Source organism: Helicoverpa armigera, chromosome 24, assembly GCF_030705265.1.
Source record: "Helicoverpa armigera isolate CAAS_96S chromosome 24, ASM3070526v1, whole genome shotgun sequence".
Lineage (NCBI taxonomy): Eukaryota > Metazoa > Arthropoda > Insecta > Lepidoptera > Noctuidae > Helicoverpa > Helicoverpa armigera.
In genome coordinates, this window is record NC_087143.1 from 4,483,277 (window position 1) to 4,504,943 (window position 21,667).

The following is a 21,667-nucleotide window of genomic DNA, read 5'->3' on the forward strand; positions in this document are numbered from 1 at the left end:
AATATAAACGCATTACTTTTATTTCACAGAAATACAGTTTTATAAGAATTACAATAATTAACAAACAATTTGTCCAGGTTTCAATAATCAACAAAGTAGGTACAGAAATTATAATAAAAAACCGTCGCAATTAGAACAAAAATTGGGTAAGATAAAAATAAAAGTTTATTAGGAATAGTTTTTGTCAAACTTTATAGCGGTTCGGAATATTGCGCGATTCTGCGCAGAAACCATGTTTATGTATCAGAATTTACCCTCGAACCGACATTGAGTTTGGCGAAAACTATGTTTGGCTAGATTTTTCACAGTATGTATTATGTCAAATCACAATATTTTAGCTAGATCAACAGAAATATACTACAAACTGTTTTGTTCATAAGTCTGAAAGTATTTTACATATTTAACATGAAAACAAATATCAATGAATGTGATATAGTTATGCAAAATCATTTTTATTATGTACATTTTTTATTTCGATAGTTTTCACCACTTATTTTTTAATTATTATTTTTCAGAAAGTGATGACTGTTCAATTAATTGGAATCAGAATCATTTAGCACAGTCTAAGGCCCATGTTAGACTCAATTCTCAAGCTAGATTTTATTTTACTTTTAATACAAATTAGGGTCCCGCCGCAGCTACGCCTAGATTTAAAATATTCTTTAAATTTGAAAGGGGAAAAATGCTGAGGCGTAAATAATCTTTTCGTAGTTTTCGCACCAAAAATAATGTCTGACATATTATGGTCTATATGAAATCTGTTACATGCTTGACCATTGTTTTCTAACACGGCCCTAAAATTCTATATAACATTAAATATTGTAAATAAACTTCAATTATAAGTGAGTTGGTAAGATCGCTCGTTGTCTCTCCGCAGCGTGTCGTGGGTAGCTTTCAGTTGGTCGAGTTTTGTAGATATTTGTGCAATCGAGTTGTCTATCCATTGCATTGACGACATGTGGGCGTTCAAGATACGACCAATTTGAACAATCTGGAAAAAAAGATTTGGGGTGAATTAAACTTTATTTTTGGATCTAGATTGTTGAAGTATACTGAAGTGATTAACAGTGAACTGAAGGCGAAATGAAGCTGACTTGACCCATAGTTTGGGTCCTACACCTCTCCCATTTCTTCTTATATAATTTTTACTACAGACCTGACAAGTATGCAAATATTATTAAGAGTACAGGAAAAACTATGAGATTGCTTCAAATAACTACTTGATACTGTCTAAATCAGCCATTGAGCTAGGATCACTCTTTTCTACCATTCTTCATAAAATTAATAATATAAATTACTTACAGGATCATTGCTGTCTTGACTCCTATTGGTTTCGTTGAGATGTTCTATAACTTCTTTCAAATCTTCCGACATCTGTCTCAGTTGAGTGTCCAAGTTTTCAGCTAGCGAATACCTGAAGCAACAACCAATTATTTCAAATGTATGGACCTTTTTATTTATCTCATAATTATATACTAACGTCTAGCGGAATTGAGTGTAGAATAATTTTGCCAACTTTTCAAATGCTATAAAGTAGGGAGTACTTAAGTCTTTTCAAATGTTATAATATAGGCACAAGAGTTCAGATTATTGGCTGATATGAAAAAGTGTTTGTTACTCTTTTACGCAAAAACTATTTATGAGAACGGATTTTTCACGATACTTTTTACATCTAATTCAGATTAACATTATTAGCGACTAACTTGCTCGCGGGAGGACCTAATGAGCGCATCCGGCCATGCTTTCGCTGTGGCATATTGCGCTGACAAAGTGTAGTCGAAATATGACATGTCATAGACACGAAAGAAGAAGAAGCGACTGTCTTTTATCCGGCACGCAGTTTAAAACAGCGGGGAAATGCTACTATTTATACTATAAATTATGTTCTTAGTTATAAATAAGGTAATAATTTAGTCAAATAAATATACTCACATATGCTCTCTCTCGGGGTCTCTGAGCCTGTCCACAGTTTCCTCCGACAGCTGTTTTTCCATGGGCGCTAGCAAATCTTCTAGTTCCTTCTGCTGAGCTAGTACGAAGTCTAACTCGTGCTCCAAGCTTTGTTGTTCGTTCTTCACTGATTGTACTGCATCGTTAAGTTCCACTATCTGTGAAAATAATTTTGTATGATTAGTAATTATTATAAATTAGCTGTTTCCTACGGTTTTATGCGCGACTTAAATGTATTTGTTGAAAAAATCTAAAAATACAGCATTAAGCTGATAAAAAGTTTTGAAATTGATCTAAATAGATTGTGTTTGGGTAAATGCAACAGTATTTCAATTAACAACCAGGAGACTTTGCGGGAAACAGATTGTTAGATAAGTACTTTTATAGCCACGGCAAGTCTAACTTAACTATATTTCCGAGTGCAGGTAAACCATATTACCATATTTGTATGCGTAAATGTACTTGTATGCATGTGTCTTCGTAAACGCGAGCTCGGAAGCGATTACAATTGGCTCATAAAGAGATATGTATCCCAAGCCTTTTTAATAACAAGGCCCCGTTTTTGATAAATTAAAATACTAAATTGAACTACATACCTTCTCCCCATTAGCAATAAGCAGTCTATCCCAGGCATTGATCTGGGTAGCCTGGTTTATAAACACATTTTCTTGTTCCTCTAACTCGAGGGTCCATTTGTTGATACTCTCTTCAAGTTGCGCGAAGGTAATTGATGTTATAGTCTGAGGGGGAACTGGGGCTGATGCTGTTGTTCTGAAAATATTTTAGGAAGATTCATTGTTTAAATTACTACTACTATTTATCGAGGAGGGCTATGGGCTACATTTTATCCGGGTTCGTGCAGAGGTCCGCACGGGATGCGGGTGAAACCGTTGTCAGGAGCTAGTATAAAAAATAGCCTTATGTCATATGGGGACTGTAATAGTTTCGCAACAGTGAGTATTTTTCACCAGTAATTTCCGAGTCTTTATACAAGCAAACAAAAAAAGTATATTGAGGACCCATAATATATATGTCGGAGATAGTCAATAGTACGGTCACTGAACGAGCCGCAAGCGCGCCCTCTGGTGGCGTGTTCGGTGAAACAACAATTTGGCGCGCTTGGCGGAGTCGTGGCGGTCAGCGCGGCGTCCGCGGAGCGCAGTCTTAGTTCAGTCTTGGTCAAGTCGTCGTGCTGCGCACATCTCGATACTGCCTTTCGTTACGTGTAGTGTACCTAGTGTTATTGTAAAGAGTCTTGTGATTTTTGAATTGTAATGGTTCTTCTAACCTAACAGACAGACATGTGTTGCTGGGGAGTTTGTTCCGCCACTTCTTCTTCCCAGCCAAAACACATAGGAAGTGGCGAAGGGCGGGCGTTTTGGGGGCTGTCTTTTGTTCTGACTAATTTGAATAAACGTTTGAGTTTTTAGGTTGTTTGACTTTTGAGTTTCTTTGAGTTATCTCTTTGCTTGATTACCCTACCTGGTGTCGAACGATAGTGCCATCCTGATGACGCCTTCCGACATATATTTTTAATTCTTGTTTTTCATTTTGTGACTATGTAAGTATGTACCTACCTACTTATTTTTTGGTTTCTACATGTAATTGAAATACTGACTGAGTGTAATTGATTACTTACGTAGTAGCAGTACTAAGTGACGCCAATGCTGTGGTCGCTGTAGTCTTGCCAAGGGCTATTATACCTGAAGGGGCGGTGGTCGATGCTGAAACATACAATAATTTGAATATAAATAAAGGAATATTGCTGAAATGATTTACATATATAGCTATGTTTGATTAAAAAATATGTATGTGTTCTTGGCATTTCGAAAAAATTGAATGTGTGCAAATTTAATATTTTTACTGTGTAAAAATTTTTAAATGGCGGATTTTTAAAACTGTTTAGAATCTATGAACATCAAGATTATATTGTGATTTCAATATTGGAGGTAATAGAATAAGCAATATAACCTCTATCCATATCAGTGTAAGTTCTATAATAGATCACTAATAATTTTGTTAACAAATGCTGAAATTAAAATTTTTGTGTGACAATTTTATTTAAAGTCAACGTGACATGAATTTAAATATTTGAATTAGGAATTTCTGTAGAACCATCATATTATTTTTTAACCTACTTTTCAAAAAGGAGTAGATTCGCAATTCGGAGCTTCGTATCATTTTGAGAGACAAATGAAAATTTAAAAATATTCTTACCTGCCGAAGAGCCTACGACCGACGTAATAGGTTTTCCAAAACTAGAGTCAATTTGAGCTGCAGACCCAGCGACACTGACCCCGTATGTTGCATTTGGGGCGGACGTAGAAACAGCTCCAAAACTGAGCTTAGAAGCTGCAGTACTGGTTCCAAAACTAAGCCCGGTTGCTGGCTGACTTGTGGTAGTTGCAACCGGAGTGGACCAAGATGTAAGTCCACTTGAGACAGGTGCTGTAGAAGTGGCACTCACTGCACCAGTTGATACCGGACCAAAGCTTAATGGTGCAGATGTTTTAGGGAACTGCCCAGCTGGTAATGCTTGACCCAATAATAATGGTTTGTCCGTTCCTGAAGTAGCTACTCCAGAAGTGGTTGGTTGGGTTCCAAAACTAAGTCCGGTCTGTGTTGTTGTTGGAGCTCCAAAACTGAGCCCAGTTTGTCCAGATTGGGTGGCTGTTGGTGTACCAAAACCGAGTGTTGGTTGCGCAGTTGATGGTGGAGCGAAACTGAGACCGGTTGTTGGTTGACTGGTTTGCTGGTTTCCACCAAAGTTTAGGGGAGTTGGTGCTGAAATGAGATAAGTATGGTAACTTAGTTTTAACTGAGCTCAATATTTATATAAATCAAATAAAATTTATCTTACAAGTAAAAGAGCCAAATCCTTGCGGCGTACTAGTGGCGGTTTGGGCAGCACCAAAACTGGGTGCTGTAGTCAGACCTGCAGTCTGACCTGTCAAACCAGTGGCCTGTCCGGTCAGACCAGTAGTCTGACCCGTTAGACCAGTAGCCTGACCAGTTAGACCAGTGGCCTGACCTGTCAGACCAGTTTGAGGTGTAGAAGACGCGGCTCCTAGTGTACCGAAACCGAGCGTCGCTGGTTTTTGGCCGAAACCACCTGGTGTGGTTGCTGTGAACAAAAAATAACTGTTCCAAAATCTGGCTGGTTCAAATGACATGGCTTTCAGTGTTACCCGGCTGCAGCTGAGTACCAATATTTACATGGAGCGACTGCCTATCTGACTTCCTCAACCCAGCTTACCCCCCTTTTTAATTACCTTTTTTTATGGGGAATCATCAAATGACCTCCCGCTATGGGTTAGCTAGCAACTTGAGGGAGTGTCAGACTCTTACTGACTAAAACCCATCATGTTCCTTCTTAAGCCCTTTATGTACCAGGGCTGCGGTAACTCACACTAACAATTATTCCTGAAGCAACCATGGTTAGACTGGTTGCTTTTGAATGTCATGAGGACAAAACACTTAAAAACACTTACTGGTAGTACTAGCACCGCCCAACGCAGGCGCAGTAGTGGTGCCCCCGCCGAAACTGAAAGCGGACCCAGGTTTGGAACGCAAGGCATTTTGTCCGAAACCACTGGTGGTACCTCCGCCTAGGAACGACTGTGTCGGCTGAGCTGTTGCAGTGGTTGTTGCCTGTTGCTGCTGTTGTTGCTGCTGCTGAAAAAAATGAAATTAAAAAAATATTTAATGGACATTAACTCTGCCTGTCACATGCAGTATATTACACAGATAGTTTAAGAGCCAAAAGTCTCTCTTTGAAGGTAGAGAACAGCTTACCTATATGCTATGAAAGATGGCACGAATTTATGTTAATCCAGTCACATGTAATAATGTGATTGATAAGATATTGTGTGACTTTGTTAAATTCTAACTTAGTAAATATAGGTTAAATAGAAAATGTTTCTTCATAACCTTACTTATATGTGAGTCAGAAGTCTTCACAAAGAGCAAATAAAATCACAGATTATTATAAAACTTAAATTAATACTCACATTAGCTTGAGGAGCCGAAAACCCGGTAGCTGGTGTAGAAAACCCAAAACCACTTGTAGCAGGTTGAGCACCAAAACCAGTTGAAGGACTGCTACCAAACCCGGTTGAAGGACTGCTACCAAACCCGGTACTAGTTGGTTGTGTACCGAAACCGGTGGTGGCTGGTTGTGCACCGAAACCGGTAGTGGCTGGTTGTCCACCAAATCCGGTGGACGGCTGTGGGGACTGGCCGAAACCGAAACCGGTGCTGGGGGATGAGCCGAAACCGGTTGAAGCTGGAAGTAACAATTGAAGAGGTTATTATGTTATTGTAATGTAGTCTTACCACGTGAAAAAGAGTGTTACTTTAATGTGTAGCCTGAGTAGACAGCTATTAACAAAAAAAACTAAGTGTAGAAGATTATGTAGAAAGGAGTACAAATCTAAGGCCTCGGCCTCGAATTTTGCGGGCAGCGGGGCGGCAGCGGCGGCGGCGCGGGAGCGGCAGGATCTTACGCGTATAATCAAATGGACCGGCCCTCGAACACAGCGGCGCGGCGGCGGGCAACGAGCGGTGAGCTCCAGTCAGGCGGTGACCGCCCGCGCCGCCGCCGCTGCCGCCCCGCTGCCCGCAAAATTCGAGGCAGAGGCCTAATGTCTAACAGGCAACAGCAAATTTTACACGAGAGAGAGATTTCCTGGTGTACTTATTTTTAAAATAGAATGGAATAGTTTCAGATAACTGACCTTGTGTGGTTGGTGTACCGAAAGCCGGCGCTGGTTGCTGTGTTCCTCCTACAAGCGAGCCGCCTCCAGTCTACAAAACACAATTAGTATTAACATCTTTATGAGGATGTTATAACAATATTATAAAATTACAATATAAAATTTGACATAAACTGCATATCAGGTGTGCTGTACCTAATCACATTAAATTAAATACAATATATGTTATTATTATATGAAAACGAAAAATGACTCCTGAGGCCAAACCACTGAATTTATTTTTATTTATTATTTATTTATTTATCTTATATCACAAAGGTAGCCTTCATCTTATGTGCTAAGCCCCACAAAACCGTTGTAATGGTTTGACTGTGGGGTCAGTGAGTATCTTTAAGAACAATTAAATTTACTTGTAACTAAATACTATACAGATAATGACAAAGAACTTGCAATTACAAATATAAAACTTAAATAATAAATAATAAGAATGGGTTAGGTAATTTTTTTACAATTCGCCATAGAATATCATAAAGTATATGGGATAGCATTTAATGTGATTAGGTACGAGCCACCCAATATGCAGTGTCATAGTGTCCTACCAGCATTGGGGAGATGGTCCAAGCAAGGTTATTTATATTAACTAAAGATTCTTCAAGAGCTCAGTCACAATGCTGTAAAGAGGTCCTCATTTGTTCATTATTACAAACAAGTCATCATTACAAGTACATTAGCCTACAAACCTGAAGACCGAAACCAGGACTGCCAACAGTTTGGTTGGGTGGTGACGTGAACCCTCCAAAGTTCACTGGTTTACTGGCACCAAATGCAGGAGCTGCACTTGTCGTTGGTGTGGAAACTGGACAAGAAAATAGAACAAAAATTATTAATGGAAATATTGAAAAATTGTTGTTCCTTGTTGTTTGACAAGATTTGGTAACAGATGTAGGCAGCTCCATCTATGACCTTACGGAAGTTGAAGTGACCTGCATTGGTTCCAGCTTCAGCCACTTCCCACAAGTGGGTAGTCTAATGCCTATTTTCACCAACAAATACCTAAATTTAGGGAGCATTTAGGGTACACTTTCGTTTTCACCAAATTTTAAGTGTCCCTTATAACCTTTATTATTGGGGGAGCCCTTATTCTAAGTTAAACTTATTTAGGAAAACATTAAGAGATTGTTGGTAAAAACGGGCAGAAGTCATTTGTTGGCCTCTAGATTATATGGACCAAAATTTTAATCAGTTCATTATTTTGAACATGTAACAGATATACAGAGTTACTTTTGCATTTCTGCATGCAAAACAATTATGTGATAGGCTTTTATTTTCTACTCTTTGTAACCTGCTTAAGGTTAGTACTAAGTGTAAAAATGTCTTTGTAATGTAATAAAGTAATAACGTTTGTTATAACAATAACGAAATAAACAAGAATAAAAGATTGTTTATTCCCTACTTACATATAGAAGATGTTACTGCAGTAGTTTTAGCAGCACCAAATGCAAAACCTCCGCCAGACGGACTTGAGAAATTGAAGGCTGGCTTGTTTTCTGTAACACAAAAAAACTTATTACTCTCCATTGTCCAATAAATTCTAAATGTTGACTTATATTTAGATGTTTAGGTATTTTTTGGTTATAGGTAGGTAATGTTATCAATTTTATCATTGAGTCATCAAGAATTAAAAAACACTACTGATATTGCTATAAAAATGTGTTATGATGTTTTACTAGCTGGTGCCCGCGACTTCGTCTGCGCTGGTTTAGTATTTCGAACAATATGTTTACAAATTGTAGCCTATGTGTTATTCTGATGTATAAGCTATATTATTGTAAAGTTTCATTAAAATCCATTCAGTAGTTTTTGCGTGAAAGAGTAACAAACATCCATACATCCATACATACAAACTTTCGTGTTTATAATATTATAGTAGGATAGGATGAGGATGGTTACCTGTACTTCCGGATCCAAATAATCCTTGCTTAGCTGGTTCTCCGCTACCAAATGCAAACCCTGAAATATGGTTTCAATTGTTGAACTTTTGTGAAAATTGCACAAAATAATTTCACTTTCACCCATAAGAATGTAGCTATTCAAGCTGTAAATTTGTAGTAATAGGAATTGTTCACATTATTTTTATTGTATGTGATATATAAGAGAATACATAAGAACATTGGTATTAATTTATAAATGTTATTGTAGAATTTCATGCTGTTTTGTAATACTGGAAAGTTTAGGTTAGAATTTGTCAAAATGTTAATGCGTTTTACTATATTATCCAAAAACGACTTGTAGAGTGTGCGTATGTTATATAATAAGAGATTTAATTGTATTTTAAAGTTTTAAATCAGAAATATTAATGAAAATTTACCTGTAGAAGGGGTGGTAGTGCCGAAAGTACTTCCAGCCGTCGTAGTAGCTGAACCGAAGCTAAAACTCATCTTTCAGTCTTATTTAACTTTGTTAAAATTACACAGGCACTGTTTTTATACGAAATATGTATTAATGCAATAGAATTTTTGAATAAAATTTACGTTTTCCTTTATAACAACAAATAAAAGTCAACAAACGCGGCCCGCCATTGACCAATTGTTTTTGGGTGCGTTCATGTGTCAGTTGGAAGTTTCTAAAAAAATGCGTTCAGATTTAACATTTATGTTACAAATCCATACGAATTTTCAGCGGAGTAATGACTTAAAAGACATGATAGAAAAATTCTAGTGAGGGTTACTATAGTTCATAATATTTTACTCCCAGCCTCATTACTTTTGAATACTTTGTAGTGTTGTTGACTTTAAAACTGTCTCAAAAAGAAAATGATGAAGGAAATGATGATCGAAGAATAAAGTCACACTCTTCGCATTCGTCGTTCAGTTTAGATTGGTAGCGGAATGAAAATTTTTTTTTTCGGATTTAATAGGCACATGCTTTTTATCAGGCGGTATCTTAGCACAAGTCTAACAATTAGTGTTCAGCTTCTGGCACATAGAAACTTACGGTTCACCACGAGAAAATTAATCTATCCCCTATAACACTCATCTATGCCTAATCACTCATGCCTAATGTCATCCATATTAGTCGAGCCGTGTTAACGTGAAAAGCAACAAATAAACGGACACAATAAATAAATAAGGATTCAACGGTTCTGTTATGACGAAGCTTCAAAATAATCCCTAACTCAATAACAGAGCTTCCTAAATAACCCGTGCTAATTCACAATGGCAGCTCGCCAATTTGCAAACACACCTGATTTTGCATAAATAGGGTAGTGTCCAGGGTCGAAATAATGAAATAATATTTAGTCCGCTTTTTAGACAATCAAAAAATATTGGATACGTATTTTTTCTTTTTTTAATTAAACATAAAATGACAAAGATAATACGCTTCAAAAATTAGGAGTGGGGGCCTTTTACGTCACAGTGTCCTGAAAATTATAGCAACTTGTGACGTCACACTCAACTTTAACACGCTATATCTTAACAAGTTCTGATCCAATTTAAAAAAGAAAAAATACGTATCGCTTAATTTTGGACAATCTACAAGACGGACTAATTATTATTTTTTAGGAAACTAGCCTATTCCTCTATCTAATCTTTTCATTGGGTGAATTTACAAAGCCACTCAACAGCCACCTTCGAGGGTATCTGGGTCTGGCGGGTTGCCAAGAGCACTGGCTGCAAATCATAGGCGTTTGCTATCGCTGTAACTACTTGTAAACAAGGTCTTTTGTTGAAAAACCTTTGGGTTTATCGTGCTTGTGTGTTTATTTGCGAGCCTCTTTAGATGTCTACTTTACAAAGATCACATTCGTTTGGACTTTCGATTTAGACAAACTAAATGGTTCAATATTATGGACTTAATCAATTGCAGGGAGGTTAACTTTCATAAATTATTAGACAAAGAGCTGAAGAATTTATTTGATTGAATGCTTTATTCTCTAGAACCAAGTTTTTTCGTTCGGTAGACAATTTTTGTCTGGGTGCACGGAGTATGAAAATGATAAGGGAATGGTACATCTAGCCCTGATTAATATAATGATAAATGAATGAAAGAAAGAAAGAAATAAAACCACAGCCTGAAACTAAGAATCATTCCATATAATATTTAATACTGATCACACAAACTTGCTAAATATAACACGACGATAAAGAAATTAAACCACATTATACCTAGCTCTTGGTACAAATGGTACTGGATGCGAGTCCGGCGTCAGAAGCAGTCTGACATTGACGTTGGCCCGTCTCCATCTATTCCACATGACGTAATGGTCCTTCCAGAGAAGGTAGACGGTGACAGAGTACCCGCAGAGAACGATTGCCATGAAAAAGTCCATGGCAGTCTCTGTAATCCGGTGGGATATGCCTGGAAAGATAGTAACTGATTCATTCATAACATAACTGTATGTAATCTAAATTATAATCGTTTTTGCTTGCGATATAATTCGCAACCCTAGGGAACTCCACAGTACCGCCTATCGCCAATCGGTTGAGCTGTTAAGCGATGACGCGCGATGTAAGGATAGGTAAGTCTAAATGAAGAATCAATTCCACAAGCTGGTACATCTGCGATGGAGCCTGAAGTTCAAAGTTTAAAGTCAGCATCCTCATCCTCATTTGTTATTTTTGATCCTATTTTGCATCATAAAGGGATCACAAACCCGTTGTGAGGTTGCTTGGACGACTACAAGATTATTTTTGTAGAGCTCTTGGCATTTCACATGCTCTTCACAATCAATTAGGGAAACTGGTAATTTTCTATAAAAAATCTTTATGGAATGCATTTTTATGGACTAATGTTAGGATTACAAGTAGGTACACATTGGGGATTCTTACAGAAGGCTTTAAAACAAGCGAATTTTCCGATAGCTTTTTCTCGCGGATCGTATGGGCCATGACTTGAAACGCGATAGTTAATTTTTGTCACGAAGAAAAACCGAACGTCCTATATTCACATCATAACCCGCTTGTATGAAAGCGTTCTTAATCAATTAGGTTCTATTATTATAAAAACCATGAAATATGCGCAAGCTTTTTGCAATCAGAAAATACCAAAAGGCAATTTTGCTTTTGCATTTATAACAACAGAAAAAAGGATTCATACAAAAAAAAAGACAAAATTCCATTTTCGAATTGAAACGGCCCATTCTTTTCAACCAGCAAAATTTCCTTTTAACTCTTAAAAAAACAACTTAATTAAAAAAAGCAAAAACAAAACACACCTTCCTCTTTTCGAGCGCTTGCGTCGAGCTTACCAAAATTGGTTCCCTCAATCACAAAGTATTGAGTTCCGACGATGCATACAGCCAGGAGGCCAGCCGTCACGGTCGATAGCAGCCAGAATATCAGACAATCCGACTGCGGAATAAAAGTATGGTATGAAAACCTGCAGTGTTTAGGCTGTATGGAACGCGATATTACATATTTCCTTTGACTGAAAAACTTTACCTACCAAGGAAACCGTGAAAAACTTGTGTTTAGTACCCAACTATTATATTGTCTACAAAATAGATTTTATCTCCATTTATTTTTGTACTCGTACGTACAGGACAGCTTTCGTACAGATCAAACGCATGCATTGAACAAAAAGGTTCCTTCTTCCCCAATGTTTTTGACACGGTTCTAAAAATACCCTACAACAGATACCTATCTATTCAAGAAACTGTTTTTCAGCGTACCCCAGTGAAATATAGCTGTAACTAACGAAGGGGAGTCCACGTCAAAAGGATATTTGTCAAAAGTGGTACCTACTGAGGAATTTTGGGCCAAGACCGAAGATTTTCAACGACAGTGTTATATCGCGCGAATATTTCATCATCTACTTACCAACTGTGAGATTTACAAAGACCGGCTATTGCTAATCTAATTTTAGGGTTTTTTCAAATTTCGGTCCTTAGGTACCTACAACTTTGGCTGAACACAGTTCATTAGAAAAAAAATACGAATTATAATGCACGTACCTACATACTGAAGATGGTTATGGTAGATTTCTCAGTCGTTTACGATACTAGATACCTCTAGCCTTTGTAAGAGGCAAAAAGAAATCTGAAAAACTTGCATCCATCTATAAATCTGAGCATTCAACGGTATGAAAAAACCGGGCAATATAACCCTCCGAAAATCCCTTTAGATACCAACTCATATCCAATATTATATCCTTCGAAGCACAACAAAGCCGGAGCAACGTTCAACGCAAGATAATTCAATAAATGACAGTCTGACAACAGAAATCCAATATATGCGTGTCACGTCAAGACGTGTCAGCCATCTTTGCGTCGCCATCTTGCGGTCAGCGTGGCGCGTGAAATATCGTCAACGTTTGAGAAACACTTGACGGTTAATTTTAAATGATGTGACGTATGTTCTTGAATGTTATTAAGGGTCTTTTACTTTGTTTATGTTATGTTTGCAAAACTATGTTGTAAGTTAGTGGGTATGGTTTGAGGTTGGAAAATCTGGAAAACATTACATTCCTATAACTCTTTCTTATATCCTCGCTAATAAAAGGAGCGGAGAAGAAAGTAGTTCAGTCTACAATGTCACATTTTGATTATAGTTTGCTGAATGTCGATAAATCTTGATACTTACCTACCTATAGTATAGAGAAAATTGATTTGATTGGGTAAGGATTAAGCATATCTATCTTTTATTGGATTATAAAGACTGGTGACTATAAAACCAGCTAGAAACTGCTTCGATCGAAACACCACTGATTCATTACGAGTTTCAATCTAGAGTCTAATCAAATAATTTTGAATGTTAATCGACTTTGGTTTCACCAAACACTTTGGAGTGTCAATCGAAAGCCGGTGAAATTTCCATTGAAATTAGACGATTAAGCTCGGCTCAGACCAAAATATTGAAAATGTAAAGCGCGTCGAGAGGACATTGTTGTCAACGGCTATGTACTTAGGCTAAAATAGGAACCTATAACTGGGATAGTTTGTTTTTAGTTCCAGTAATGGAGAAACAAACTGATATACCTACAATAACATTGATGGATTGACTGATTGTCAAAGAGAGCGACCTCGAAGTTTTATTTAGAGAAACAATGTGATTGGGCTTATCTCTATCGGAACTTTTTTATTCCGATGCAAATGTATTTTACCACATTTACCCGGTTGATGTCAATATAAGCTAATCCATCTCCAAGGTGAAATGTTGGACTTAGCCATAGGAAGAGCGCGGATGGAGTAACATTGACATCAAAGCAAATCCTACATCAGAATCAGGCTCTTGAATATCACGTGTTACCGCTCATCGTTTCCATTAAATGGTGGGCAGACGCGTTTCTACAATAATACAAGAAAAAATTCCTCTGGCAATAATTAAACGATTGTACAAATAACAAAATGAAATTACGACAAGCAATTAAGAGAATGACAAACACGATTAGAAAACAGTCCCAAAAATACCTCAGCAAACCTTTTACCCGCTTGATTGCGAGTTTAAAACGTGGAAATATTCAAAGGCTCTCGAGGAAGCCAGTTTCAATTGGGACAAAGTACCCTAAACCTAACAGACGCGAACTCAATATGCCCTTGACGTGTCAACGCCGTCACTCTGACGCGAGATTATAATCGATTGTAGGAGTTCTCGATTGTAGGAACACTCGATTACGAGTGACATTCTTCAAAAAATGTTTGGGGAGAACATTTGTTTGGATAGGACGTTGTTCAGGGTTATTTTTTGAAAATAGAATGCTTTATGTATGCGTGGTGGTTTTAATATACTGTCAGTTGTGATTGACAGATATTGCATGTACCCTTATCATGTTTGGTAATGTGTTTTACATCAATCAGATTGGCTTTCAAGAAGATTAGGTATATCGCAAAATGTTGTTGTTATGTTTACCAAACTGTACGAACACGTAAATAATCCTGCCCAAGTGACATCAACTATTAAAGAAGGTTCCAATATCCTAAAAACTTTGTCGAAATCAATTACCGTTCAACGCGACTTAGCCCTTTCAAAACTCTTAACGTACCAAAGGACCTATTTCAAGCGTTTAAATTTCGAATGCATAGGTAAACCGTCTCACCTGCAAATGGCTCCTGTTTCTAGGATTGCCAAACCACAGCCGAAGCGCCTGTAGTACCGTGTATCTCGGCGTGCGGATCGCAGGGTAGCTGTGAAAAAAATGCACGGTTTCAGAGGCGGTGTAGGTACTACCTTTTTGGAAGGTAAAAGCGCGGTATTTCGTTTCGAATGTCGATAGAGAGTTGGATATAGGCCAGGGTAGAAGCGAAACGGTTTTTTTAAAAGAGACATTATAAAGTTTTCCTTTCAGTTTATTCTTTGAGAGATTGGTTCGAGGATTATAAGACGGGTTTTAAGATGGTCGATTATGGACCATCTTAATAGACGTTAGTCCAATAATGACAGAATAGAACATCATGTAGTTCAAAATAGTTGTTTTTATTACGTACACCGAGGAGAAGGTAGGTACTTATTTTCAATAATAACAATTTTCCACTAAATAGCAACACTTTATCCCATCAAGATATTTGACATTTTCCCAACGATTCGAAGGATGGGTTCATGCCCGTTACCGAACCGACAATGATTGATTGTGATGCACATTTCTATCTCATTCAGTTAACAGGTGTGACGTCACATTGATTGATTGCCATAATAATTCAATGAGGGATATTAGTTGCCCCTCTAATCGAACCTCAGCTGCATTTAATTAAGAGTCCAACGCCAAAATCGGGGCCGGTATTAAATTCTTTAACAAATTCATAGCATATGAATGGGGTCGTTCCTTGAATAGGATTCTTTATCTTGGACGTTCATAATCTGTGCCATTATCGGAATCAACTTTTTTATTATTTTGCTCTGTGGTGTTCCTTTTTTAATCGGTTGAATTATGTTTGAATGGATTGGGATTATTTTTTTATGTGAATTTTAAGATCGAGTCGCGTTTCGGCACATTTTATTGGTTATTGATTTTAGATTCAAGTTCTGCTAATTAGTTTGACACAGGGTGTTTCTTTTTGAGAAGATTAACGTATCAATAAAAAAATAAGTACAGTGCCTACGCATTTAGGTACTTATGAAACGGTGGCACTCTATTTCTCATACTTCTAGGTATGTATTAATAACTCTTGAAATCTTGTGAGTGTACCATATTAATTCATTGTCTACTAATCGTGTTTGTAACATGAAATACAATGCAAAGCGAAGCAGCAATGACATATTGCGAATTTCCATTATCGATACATGAATACAGGTAACTGAGAATAAAGTTGTCCGTTTCAAATACCTTCGATTCAGTCCGAACGAAGCCGAAGGCATAATCTAGTCGCGCAATATTGCAGTTGATAGAATTAAATTTAAATTGTTACCAGATCTACCTGAATATAGGGGTGGCAAAACAGAGTTATTGATTTATGGCCAATTAATAAAATTACTTGTAAATAAAGACCATGTTTTTGTTTAAAGTACGCCTTGCAATTTTAGTCAAAAGGCTAAGGTTTCAGGGTTGGTTTCAAAGTTACTTGGCGCATACTTTCATTTTAACTTTACGTATATAGATACATTTGAAGTACATAGGTACTAGGTATGTAAGCCTAAGTAAATCAGAGCTCCTGTAAAATGTACTGAGACTCCACTCAGTACATTGTCAGTGGACTCGTTTGAAATTTGATTAATATTATTCGATTAGAAAAAAACTACGCAAATCGAAGGATCAATTCCTATCTACGTCTAGATTTTTTCAGCATTCAAGTCAGTTCAGGAAATTGATTGCTTGTCTTCTCATTATAAAACTTTTTATTGTCAAAAGAGTTTTTAACACATCTCTAGGCGAATAATTACCTGGTTCTAACACCTGGCAACCCTACCTGATGATCAGGGAACGAACAAGCCCGCGGCAAGTTGGCCAACTGTTCTACTCCATTTGGAACTGTTTAATAAGTTTTAACAATCGGATATCGGAAACTTTGAGAGTAACGTTTTTGCCGTTATTCGGGTTTGTTGAAGATATTTATCGTATTTTTTTTTATTGTTTGGTTTTGTCATAATTTCCGATTTGATTTAATGAATGTTGTGAATTGCATTTACTGCACTGCACTTTTACAAAGGAGGAGGGCTAGATCATTTGCAGTTTTGCAATCGAGCTCATGTCATGTATTTTTGCCAGTTTAACTGTCTCGTTGGTCGTATAAAACGACTGCTGCGCATGAGGTCCCGGTTTCAATCCCGGGGTTGGACCAAAATCATTGTGTCATCATCATCATCACACAAAGCAGCCCGAAGTCTGAAACTTAGCCGTGTTCCAATCCCTGCCCCTAAGTCACATGAAGCCGACGTGGTTACGATTGGATGTCAGAGGCCGCCAGGCATCTGCCTGCCTGAGAAAATTCTACACTTTAGAGTTTATTAAGTGATTAAACATGCTGCTTACAAAAATCTAACTTTCGTGGCACTCACCTGAATCCGCACAGTTCACAATGGTTTCTCCCCACTTGGTTGAGCCACCGCTCCAAGCAGCTCAGGTGGACGTTCGCCAGGGAACCCTTGCAGTTGCACGGAGATATTAACCTGAGGACAACATTTCAACATTAAGATTTGTACTAGTGTTCAGTCGCATCCCGTGGAAAATACTTCCCACAGTACGGATAAAAAAGCCGATACCTTCCTCGATGTAAGAGCTATGAATTTAAGACACCAAAGAAATTTTGAAATAAATGTTTCTGAGATTAGCGCTTCCAAAAAAACTTTACATTCTCATCGTAAACCGATGAAGATTACGACAAGACCAAGATCAATAAGTACAGTTTTGGCTGTCCGGTTTCTCCAAATTATTAGATTGAACGAATCAAGGTACACTTCGGTTTAGTTTGGCAAGAACTACTTAACATCTGTGAACTACTCGTATGTTACTATAATCTATGGTGTAACTTTTTATAATACTTAGGCTTTAATAAAAAAAATCTTGCCTAAACAAGCCTTTCATTTGTGAAGCTGGATACATGACTAGACCCATGTCAATATAATTCAATCAATGTTGTATATTCTACACTCTACGTAACATATCCAATATACCCGCTTATCTGTTACATAATCGAAACCTACCAGAAGATTTGCCAACATCCTTTATACCCAAACCCAATACTTTTTTAAGTAAATAAACATTTGGTTAATATATTTAAACTAGGTCCCGCTAGCGGTTTCACCCGCTTTCTTCTGAACTACTTCGCGTACTTGTATAAAAAGTAGCCTATATCGTTGCTCGATAAAAGGGTTATCTAACACTGTAAGATTTTTTAAAATCGGTTTAGCATTTCTTGAGATTGGCGGCTACAAACAAACTCGACGTTTTCTGATTTTTAATATTAGTATAGATTTTCTCTTTACTGACCTTTCACGTCCTCTCGTCATACATATTCGGCAAACATTGGACCCAATACTTGAGAGCGAATCTCTTGCCGTGATACCCAAGTCCGATTTCTCAGAAAGGCTGCCCGAAGTCTTCTTTTTATCAGATTTCGATATCTTAGGTTCAATAGCATTAGTTATGATCACTTCATTAGTGTTTATTGATACACATTCAGTTTGTACGGTCGTGTAACTTGGGTTCGCTATTTCTGGCGGATCGGGTGGTGGTATTACTGCAGTAACAGGAGTTATCACTGGATGAACGTTTTGCACGTTCGGGATTTCAGACAATACTATAGCGCTTGGGGCTTCTTTGTTGAATTTGAAACAAGATGCCATGAATTTCTTGAGATCTATCAGAGTAGTTGATTCATCTCTTTCTGATGTTTCATCTTTGTCAAGAATGGGGATGTTAAGTTCTTTCAGATTAAGATTTTTGACTACTTGCCCTGGAGCACCGAAGCTTAGAGATTTTAGTGCGTTTGTGACATCTTTACTTGTTATTATGTGCCTCATGCTATGTTCTGATTTAGAGATGCCAGGTTTCGGTGGTATGTTTTTAGCATGGTGAACGGCCCCTGGCAGATTCACTGCTCCCGATGGTCCAGCATCTTCGTTTGTATTAGATCTTTGATTCCTTTCATCACTCGGTTTCACTTCATTCGTCGTAGTTTTATCTCCATCTGTTATTTTATTTTTTTCGTCTTTATCCATCAATACTTAGGTACCATTTGTATTATTTTAAAGAAAATATAGTTAAAATAAATCTTGTATGAATGATGCGGTGTTTGACATAACAATTTGAAGTTTTGGCTTGAATTGCTTATTTTATTTTGTTCGCAAACTTTTTGGAGAGCCAAGGAGTATTATAAGGACAAGTTTTTATGCAATAATACTTCACGTTGCAGTTTGCAGTAGATTCGTTACTTATACTCGCTATTAATAGGAATTAGTTGTGACTCCATTAGTTTGAACTATATAAAAGTAATTAATAATACCTCTACTTCTGCTGTCGTCATTATCTGTATTCTATATTTAACCATGCCAAGGCCACATGGTATGTATGTCACCTAATACAATACTCCTAACATGCTCATTCTTTATTACTTCTCATATTTTTATTTGTTACTAGCTTCTGCCCGCGACTTCGTACGCGGATGGTGTCCCTTATGCCGGCGACTACGGGGTCAGCAAAATTAAAGATCTGAATCGTCATCAGACGATTCAGATCTTCAACATCAGTTGAATTTAAAGGGCCCGTTGACGGGAAAACAACGGAATACGCAAAATCATTCGAAACGTTCCATATATTTAACTTTTTCACGTCAACGACAAAAGCACAGCAGACTAAACAAAACGCTAAGAACTAAAGCGCAATGGCGAATAAATACGCAATAAAGGCGTGACCATAGTAGTGATTCTAATTAGTCCGCATTTAAGTGGTCTTTCTGAGCGGACCCTTAAATAACAAAGTAGTGGTGACCTAGTGTTTAGAGAACCAATCTCTCAAGTATGAGTGTGTGACTTCGATTCCATGTCTGGCAAGTACCTGCCAATGCAACTTTTCTTAGTTCGTATGTACTTTCAAATTCTAAGAATATTTTGGACACCAATGACCGGTTTTTGGAGGAGCTGTCATTCCTAGTGTGTCCCGGCTGTCAATGAACATTCTTGGTAGTCAGAAGCCAGTAAGTGTGACCAGTTTTATCAAGAGGTATTGGGTTGAGCGGGTAACCGGGTTGTGGAGGTCAGATAGGCAGTCGTTTCTTGTAAAACACTGGTACTCAGTTGCATCGAAGCCGACCTTAACATAGTTGGGGAAAAGGCTCTTGAGGTAATAACAATAATAACAATGAGATTTCACGCAACAAAGTCGGAGAGTGGGGGCTCGTGACGTCACGTCTATGATGCGTAAATATGAAAATGACGGAAGCGCGCTTTGCGATCCGATGAGATTTTCTCGGAGCAAGTTGCAGACTGATGTCCTCGAACAGCATCAAGTCCTTCCAAACGCTCTTCGGTATATATTTGGGATCATATGATTCTCTCCCTAGGAACATTGGAAAAGATTCGACCTCTTTCTAGCCATATGGTAATAGTTTTATTGTGAAGAAGATACCTGATCAATTAAAATTTAGCTGGCTCCCCCCTCGCCCCCCGCGTTACTGAGTAGGCTACCCTGTCACGAAGATAAATAGAAAAGAATACAACAGTCAAATAGCATTAAAACTCGAACATTTGTTCCATAAAGTTTTGTAGTAAAAGAGTAAAATTGACGATTATACAGGAATGAATTTTATCCAGTGCGCAAACTTTGTCAACTTATAGTTAAATATGTTTTATAGATACGTAAATTTTTATTTTGACGTGTTTTAGTACAAAAAAGAAAAGTTATTGATATCGAAAGATGTTTATTTTGTAACCGATTCTACGGTCACAGTCGTCATAGTAGGCACGGCGGCAACGCGAAACCGGTTTACTGACGCGAGCGCTGCTGCAAGCGCGTAAGAATAGTTGGCATCCATATTTTGCTGATTTTGAGGCGGACAAAAGAATGAAATTTTTTTTTGACTGATGATGCAGATATGTTCTGTTAATGATTCTGGATCACCAGTTTTTTTTTGCGCACTGCTTAAAATTAATTCCTGTATACCATCACCATTGAGTCTGTCCTAAACTATTACCGCCTTTACCGCTTGGAGGCACTTCCAGCTTATTATATGATTATACAGTGAAATTAGAGATAGCTTTCATTTCCACATCAGTTGTTCCTGATCTTCGATTCTCATAAGTCAACCGAAAATATCATCAGATCGAACAACTTTTGCTAAAAAGTCATTACTATACATTTCAAGTGTTGTAGGGCACTTGGAGATCAACTTCAGGTGTTTTAGATCTTCGATTTTTGTAAGTCAACAGAGAGTGCTCATCAGATTGAACAACTTTTGCTAAAACGTCATACCCGTATATGCTACAGAGTAGCTGGGCTCTTGGGGTTCCACACCAGGTGTTTTAGATCTTCATATTTTATAAGTCAACAGAGAGTGCTTATCAGATTGAACAACTTTTGCTAAAACTTCATACCCGTATATGCTACAGTGTAGCTGGGCTCTTGGGGTTCCACATCAGGTGTTCCAGATCTTCAAATTTATTCTCTCAGCCAAAAATGCTCATCACGTGGAACAATTTTTGCCATGGCACCATTTTTGTATCTCTTATAGTTTTGTTGGTCTGTTGCAGTTCTGCACCAGGTCTTCAAGTTTCGAAGATAAATTATAGCCTATATGTTGCCCAGACTTTATACCGATACAACAAAGAAAAAATCATTGAAATCCGTCCAGTAGTTCCGAAGATTAGCGTGTACAAACAAACAGACATACAGACATACAGATATACAGACATACAGACAGAATTTTTTTTTCGGATTTGTGCTCTATTACTGTTTCTGAACTCCACTCAATTATTATTTTTTTATTATATTTGTCTGCGCCATACCTACGCCTAGTGATTTTTAATAGCAACAAGTTACACTTTGATGTGATACTATCAAATAATTATTTTTTTGTTTTACGTTCACCCGCAAACTTTTTATATTACTCACTTCTATATTGTACACGGTTGCGTCGC

At 37.5% G+C, this 21,667-nt stretch overlaps 2 protein-coding genes across 7 annotated transcripts; both read right to left on the reverse strand.

The window, feature by feature from the left end:
• Positions 1-4: 4 nt before the first annotated feature.
• On the reverse strand, positions 5-9,273 carry LOC126056616 (uncharacterized). Of its 2 annotated transcripts, none has more exons than XM_064041186.1 (14): positions 9,034-9,273; positions 8,616-8,675; positions 8,123-8,212; positions 7,406-7,521; positions 6,687-6,756; positions 5,961-6,235; positions 5,442-5,622; positions 4,811-5,074; positions 4,168-4,734; positions 3,590-3,674; positions 2,547-2,721; positions 1,933-2,108; positions 1,303-1,414; positions 5-991 (listed from the first exon to the last, which is right to left on the reverse strand). In XM_064041186.1, exons 1-14 carry the CDS (start codon positions 9,101-9,103, stop codon positions 833-835), a joined length of 2,400 nt encoding a protein of 799 aa, XP_063897256.1. In that variant the 5' UTR covers positions 9,104-9,273; the 3' UTR covers positions 5-832. The 2 variants fall into 2 exon arrangements, with proteins under 2 accessions (XP_063897256.1, XP_063897255.1); XM_064041185.1 differs by having other exon boundaries at positions 5,442-5,625.
• Positions 9,274-10,738: 1,465 nt separating this feature from the next.
• Positions 10,739-18,845, reverse strand: LOC126056620 (E3 ubiquitin-protein ligase MARCHF1). Of its 5 annotated transcripts, none has more exons than XM_049850337.2 (5): positions 18,024-18,845; positions 17,093-17,203; positions 14,700-14,787; positions 11,914-12,016; positions 10,739-11,024 (listed from the first exon to the last, which is right to left on the reverse strand). In XM_049850337.2, exons 1-5 carry the CDS (start codon positions 18,752-18,754, stop codon positions 10,816-10,818), a joined length of 1,242 nt encoding a protein of 413 aa, XP_049706294.1. In that variant the 5' UTR covers positions 18,755-18,845; the 3' UTR covers positions 10,739-10,815. The 5 variants fall into 5 exon arrangements, with proteins under 5 accessions (XP_049706294.1, XP_049706291.1, XP_049706292.1 ...); XM_049850334.2 differs by having other exon boundaries at positions 10,739-11,039; XM_049850335.2 differs by having other exon boundaries at positions 10,739-11,003; positions 11,881-12,016.
• Positions 18,846-21,667: the final 2,822 nt, after the last annotated feature.